The following is a 6,658-nucleotide window of genomic DNA, read 5'->3' on the forward strand; positions in this document are numbered from 1 at the left end:
GCAGGTTGTGAATTTAGGGTTTCCAACATGGAGGGAAGGGTTTTTTTTACAGCAGAATACATCCGCCTTCCGTTTCTTTTCTCCTCTTCCCTCCCCCCCCCGAGAGCCCCGTTTCTTCTCGCAGCCCTCCCTCACCTTTACCTTCCCCCGATTTTTATTATTCTTTCGGAGGATGAGGAGGGAAAGGGGGGAGTGATAAATATCTCAACACCTTCGCACTCCAAAGTTCTGGGCACGGAGTTTGTGCTTAAACGTTCCCTTCCCTCGAAGCGAAAGTTGGAGCTCTACGAATCACCCAACGCGGATTCAGCCCGCCTTTAATTGGAACAACAGAGAATCGAATATTTATCATTCCTCCCGAGATTTTTATTTATTTCATTTTTTTTTAAAGCCGACAATCCCTCGGAGTCAATAATTAAGGATCGCGGCCGTCCTCGGCGAAGATAAATGAGCGGCGTTTGAGAGATGAGGTACAAAGCGAACCTTCGGCGGATGCCACGAGCGAAAAGAGCCGTTGGGCGAATGGGGATCGTAAATTTCTTTTATGGACGTTTCCAAAACAAAACCCAAAGAAATCGCTGTTATTTTTAGCTGCCTTTTTTTTTTTTTTTGGCCGAGCCTCCCCGCTCCGTTTTGCTTTTGGTTTGTTTTGTGTTGTTGTTGTTTGGTTTTTTTCTTCCTTCTTCTTCTTCCTTAAGAATCCTATGGCAGACAGGAAGGCCTTGGAGAAATTCCCACCTCTGCCCTTCCAGACGATTTCAGCAAACCTATTCATAAGAAAGGCGCTGCTGTTTGCTAATTAATTCCCGGCTTCTCAGCCAGGGTAGAGGAGTTTACTTTTAATAAGACTTATTTATCATGCCGAGGGAACCGAATGAGAATAACTCCCAGCAAGGACATCACTCTCGCCGCAGACAATAATACATCTCGGCGGAAGATGCAATACAGATCTGGGAATGCATAAAGGATTTAATCAGTGCAAAAAAAGCCAAACAGTCCCTTCGTGGGCACTTTGTCTGCGGCCGTGTTAAAAGTAGATGGGGCTTTCGTCTGTCGTGAGAGAGGAGCTCAGCAGCCGGGGAAGGGAAGGGAGGAAAAAGCTCTTATTTATTACCGAGCTGCGGCTGCTGTCAAACCCCAACGCTCGGATCCATCGCATGAGACTTTTTATCTCCACCGAGTTTATTTTGTTTTATTTTAGAGGAACGGAGAGCCCAGACGCAATTAAATATACGGTAGATACAATTAAATATACAATGGATATTTCTTTCTTTTCTTTCTTTTTTTTTAAGTACAGTGGCTCCTTGCCAACTCCGAGCTGCAGAGAGGAGCCTCTGCCTTTTCTAAAGATGTTTGCTGCCTGATTCATCCTTATCCATCAGATTATTTTCTGCTCAAGATGGTTTTCATATTTCGTAATGGTATTTGTCCTCTGTCGTCTTGGTGGAGAAAGTTTATGCTTTGGCAGAAGAGAAAGAAGGGGAGAAAAGCATCGGAGAGAGGGAGAAATTCATAAACAGGAGGGAAAAAAGGTGGGGGAGGAGGAAGGACATGAAGAGAGAAAGAGAAGAAAAAGGTTTCATTTTGTGATCCGAGGATTTATAGTGGGTTTTTAGACTTTCGGAGCTTGGACTGAGGGAGGGAGGAATGCTAAAATACCAAAGGGTTACAAAGTTAGGAGCAAATGGTCCGGAGATGTGTTTGTTTTCTGAGGGAAAAAAAAACCACACCAGCAATCAAAGTGGTTTTGGAATTACATCTCGGCAGTGGCAGTTCCAGATTCAATACTGATGAGGGTGAAGCAGTGCAGTGAAGGGCAGTGTTTTCTAAATACAACCTGTGCTGCCAGAGAGAGAGAGAGAGGGGCTGACAAACAGGCCAAAGGAAGCACATTCTTGAATTCGTGCCCTTGCTTCAATCTGCTTAAAATATTTGCTCTGAATTCCAAAGACATTGTGAGTCTCTGAGTAAACAGCAAATTGAGCCAAGTGTGTCAGGACAGGGCTACCTGGATAGGGCATATCAAGGCTTTGCTGTTTTCCAATTAAAAACAAACAGAGCAGAGAATGGCCCTACCCTAAACTTAGTGCACTTTTCTGACTCTGTAACATCCTGCTGGTTTTATGCCTGATTTGAATAGGTCGGGGATAGGAAGGCCAGAGTCTCATTCCTCTCGTGCTCGTAGTTAGCAGTTATCCATTCTGTAGGCTTGTATTTATGTTAGTGTGTGTGTTAGCTGCATGTGGATCTGCATATATATCCATACACCCGTATCAGTAGATGTATGTGTGAATGCATGTGTGCAGATACTTACACACAGAGAGAAATATGGACCTAAATAGAAGTATTTAGATGTAGCCACGTGTACTTGTGTGTATGTAGTTCTCCAACCTTGCTGCTATGCTCTAAGGGAAAGAAAGGGGCAAACAAACAACAGCCAGGAAAAACGACCCCCCAAAATCAGCTCAGCACTCTTGCACTGCAACATTTGATGAGCCTTCTGAGGCTGCACACAGGACAAAATCTGCTCAAAGCATCTGTTCACCCTGTTCTGCAGGACCCTATTCATGTCATGTGCCTTTCAGGCCCCAAGATGGATTCATAGGCTGGGTACTATTATTGTGTGTTTTCTCCTAACCTTTCAGGTCAGCTTCCAATAGACAGCTGGAAACGGCCTGTCACGTGGCCTTGGGGTGCCAATGTTCTGCCATAGGGGTGTCAAGACCCTGGTAGCTGGAAAAATCATTTTGGGGAATCCCGGAGATGCAGAAGACAACGTACTACGAAAGCTCCACTCTCTTTGGGGGCTATTCCTATGGGAGCACCAACGGGTTTGGCTACGAGGGCCCCCAGCAGCCCTTCCAATCGGGTTCCCACGTGGAGAACGACTTCCAGAGGTCCGCCTGCTCCCTCCAGTCCCTCGGCAACACGACTCAGCATGCAAAAAGTAAAGACCTGAATGGGAGCTGTATGAGGCCGAGTTTGCCCCAGGAACACCATCCGCCTCCGACTGTTTCACCACCCCCAAACCCCACCACCAACAGCACCAGTAGCAACAGCAATAATCAGTCAGGGAGCAGCAAAAGTGCCCCGAGTAAAGCCAACCTCAGTGCAAACTCCAGTCTCACCAAGCAGATTTTCCCCTGGATGAAAGAATCGAGGCAAAACTCAAAACAGAAAAGCAGCTCCCCTAGCACAGGTACACCGTTCTTCTTTTGTGAGCATCTCTTTTCCTAAATCGTCGGGTAACAAAGAGCCACGGGGTCTCGTTTAGAGGAAGGATGGGGGGAAAGAATGCAGAGAGGTTGCAGATACTGGGCATGACCCACAGCTGCTAGCGATGTGCTGCACCCCATGGCCTTGGTCCATCCTGCATTGCTGGCTGAGAACACTTGGCTCATCCTACAACAACCAGAGCACGGCAGGGAAGAACAGCCAGGCAGCTGAATAGGGCCACTGCCTGACTGTGCAGATACACACAGCCCAAAACGTACAGCCACCAATTGCCCAGCGATGCTGAAGCTGAGTGCTTGTTCTCTTCCTTCCCCCTGCCTCAGACACAGCAGTGAACACGGTGCTCTGAGTGCATGTGTGCACATAGGGAGCACATGCATAAATATGTGGATATTTTTGCATGCACGCATGCATCTCTAATGCAATCAAGGGAAAAAAAAAAAGATCAGTGTGGAAATGGCACTGTTGTGAAAAAAGCATTTGTATAAACGCTGCAGCACACCCTTCACTGTATTAATGTCATATATCCATTATGCACGCGCTTATAGCACAAGAATATCAGTATAAATGGAATTTGGTATTTAACAGTGTGCGTGCAACTAATTCTGTTACGCAAAAACGAGGCACAAACAAGACGTGCATGTGTGTGTCTTCATACTTCTGCAAACAAAGTACCTCCCAACACTGCCCCACGTTAATATTAATTGGCTTCACAGTCGCTGCCCCCCTGCCAAAGATTATTTTCTCAAAATTATCTGTTGAAAATAATCGACTCCTAAATAAATGGCCCTGGAATCCTTTTCTACATGACATGATCAAATTTTCATAAACCAGGGGCAGCTTTGGAGAACAGAACTCTTAATAAATGACATGATTATGGAGTACAGGCTAATGCAAAGGGGTGAGGAACGGGGGAGGGGGTCGAGCTCTCGTGCCTGTTCCAGGATTTATTAAGAAACGATGCATTCAATTTCTGCATGTAAGTAATTATCTTTTATTTCATTTCACGGCCAGCAGAAACCTGCAGCGGCGAGAAAAGCCCTCCAGGCTCCTCGGCCTCCAAGAGAGCCCGCACAGCTTACACCAGTGCTCAGCTGGTGGAGCTGGAGAAGGAATTCCACTTCAATCGCTACCTTTGCCGGCCCCGACGCGTGGAGATGGCCAACCTGCTGAACCTCAGTGAGAGGCAGATCAAAATCTGGTTCCAGAACAGGAGGATGAAGTATAAGAAAGATCAGAAGTCAAAAGGGATGGGCTCTTCCTCCGGAGGACCTTCCCCCACCGGCAGCCCTCCCCAACCCATGCAATCCTCCGCTGGGTTTATGAACGCCTTGCACACCATGAGCAGTAACTATGATGCCCCTTCCCCACCTTCCTTCAATAAGCCCCACCAAAATGCCTACGCCATGTCAACTAACTACCAAAACCCCATCAAAGGCTGCCCCTCCCAACAGAAGTACACCAACACGGCCCCCGAGTACGACCCCCACGTGTTACAAGGGAATGGGGTGACCTACGGGACTCCCAGCATGCAGGGAAGTCCCGTCTACGTTGGAGGTAACTACGTGGACTCTCTGCCCACCTCTGGCCCATCCCTTTACGGCCTCAATCACCTCCCCCATCACCAGGCGGCCAACATGGACTACAACGGGCCCCCGCAGATGCCTCCAAGCCAACACCACGGACCATGCGAGCCCCATCCCACCTACACAGACCTTTCCTCGCACCACGCATCTTCTCAGGGCAGAATCCAGGAGGCCCCCAAGCTGACCCACCTGTGATTGGGAGCAGGGATGGGCTCGAGTGAACTGGATGGCAACCAACACATGAGTTGGAGGGGGCACGGGGCAGGACGGCCTTCAGAAACATTTGTGTTGAGCTGTTTTCTTCCTTTCTTCACTTGGCCAAGTTCAACCAAGCTGTTGAGTTTGCCAGCGTTATTTCTGGGTTCTGTTTGGCACAATTTCCAAGGGTTTCAGTATTTAATGGCTAAAGCATTTCTCTCTCTGGAAAGATATACTTCCTGTGTGTCAACACAAATGTTTCTGAAGTGGCTTTGGGGGAGTTTTATGGGAACCTAGCAGATTTTTAGCAGCAACGCCCTTGATTTCCAAACCCAGGGCAGATTATCACTGATAATTCTTGGTCGATGGAAAGCAGATGGCCAACCAAAACCTTTACAGTTGGTGCCTCTGCATCCACACCTGGCTACGCAGGTTAGCACAAGGGATGCACAAGAAAACTGCCCTCCACTTCAATCCTCAAGAGCTTTGTGCTTTCCTTCCCAACCTCCAGAGGCAGGGCATCCTTCTTCGCTGAGTTACTTCCCACCAATCCCCACACAAAAGGCAAATATACACACCTGCCAACGCGTGGGATCCACGCTCTTCCCCTCCCATCCACGCCTCCCCTCTCAAAAATAATAATTAAAAATAGAAAAGAAAAAGAGAGAGGTGTAAGAATTGCAAAAAGATTTAGGAAGAGTTTCTAAATTGCTTAAAACCCCACTGACAGGAATGGCAGCCCAAAGAGAGGAAGAAAATGTTGACAGGTCTGAATATTTTTCCACCTTTGCCACCGATGAAGTGAAGTTTCCATTTGATGATACCAGGGTTTTTGTTTTTTTGTTTTTTGTTTTTTGTTTTTCCTTAGGGTTTATTAATAGAAAAGCAATCTTAAAACTTAGAAGTCCTATGCTTCTTTCCTCCTCTTCTCTTGACCTTACGTGAAAACAGGGTATATTTGAACAAATGGAATGTCCTCCAATGGAAGCAGAAGTGAATGGATATCTAGGATTTGCTAATGCTTTATTGTCTGGACATCTTTGTTGCACTTAGAGTTTACATATAATGGGTATAAAAACAACTTTGAAGGGCGTTCATTGATCTCAGTCGAGACGTCCTTCAATAGGTGTGTGTTCTGGTGAACATTCATATATATTTATTGGTTATAGCCAGTTTAAAATATTTTCCTTTTTGTATTATTTATCCCCAATATTATGTATTTATATGAGGGAAAAAAAAAAAGAATCAAATTGTACTTTTTTAGTATTTACTTGTTATAAAGGACATTGTGTTTCCTTGTCATTGTACAACAAGCTTATTTTAGTTACTGTAATTTAGAAAGATGAGTAGTTTTATGTTACCTTCGTACTTATGAATAATGTAATTAGTTCTACTGGAGGCATGAGAGCAGAACCAGACTGTAATTGTATAGTCCTGAATTAGAAGAACTATAGCTAATCCCTCCCTCCCACCTTGCCCCTCCTCTTTGGAGATCTTTCTTTGTTCTTATAGTAGTTATTTTATTTCCTTGCTTAAGGGTTGTCTGTTGAACAATTCTTGAATAAACTTTCTGTTATCAATTTCATCTCGTCCTAGCAGTTGGATTTAAAAGCAGGAAGAGGAAAGGGATAAAGGAAAAG

At 45.7% G+C, this 6,658-nt stretch overlaps 1 protein-coding gene across 3 annotated transcripts; it reads left to right on the top strand.

Moving 5' to 3' along the window:
• Positions 1-619: 619 nt before the first annotated feature.
• On the top strand, positions 620-6,632 carry HOXB3 (homeobox B3). 3 transcript variants are annotated; one of them, XM_010724581.3, is made up of 3 exons: positions 620-1,235; positions 2,646-3,199; positions 4,249-6,632. In XM_010724581.3, the coding sequence occupies exons 2-3, from the start codon at positions 2,764-2,766 to the stop codon at positions 5,013-5,015; spliced, it is 1,203 nt and encodes a 400-aa protein (XP_010722883.1). In that variant the 5' UTR covers positions 620-1,235; positions 2,646-2,763; the 3' UTR covers positions 5,016-6,632. The 3 variants fall into 3 exon arrangements, with proteins under 3 accessions (XP_010722883.1, XP_010722882.1, XP_010722884.1); XM_010724580.3 differs by having other exon boundaries at positions 620-3,199; XM_010724582.3 differs by having other exon boundaries at positions 620-3,199; positions 4,252-6,632.
• Positions 6,633-6,658: the final 26 nt, after the last annotated feature.

Source organism: Meleagris gallopavo, chromosome 29 (assembly GCF_000146605.3).
Source record: "Meleagris gallopavo isolate NT-WF06-2002-E0010 breed Aviagen turkey brand Nicholas breeding stock chromosome 29, Turkey_5.1, whole genome shotgun sequence".
Taxonomy (NCBI): domain Eukaryota; kingdom Metazoa; phylum Chordata; class Aves; order Galliformes; family Phasianidae; genus Meleagris; species Meleagris gallopavo.

Bases quoted from the DNA above. Each gene is read 5' to 3' on its own strand.
- HOXB3 (XM_010724580.3), top strand. From the start codon at position 2,764: ATGCAGAAGACAACGTACTACGAAAGCTCCACTCTCTTTGGGGGCTAT. The intron at 3,200-4,248 runs GTACACCGTTCT...TTTCACGGCCAG, and splicing joins AAGCAGCTCCCCTAGCACAG to CAGAAACCTGCAGCGGCGAG.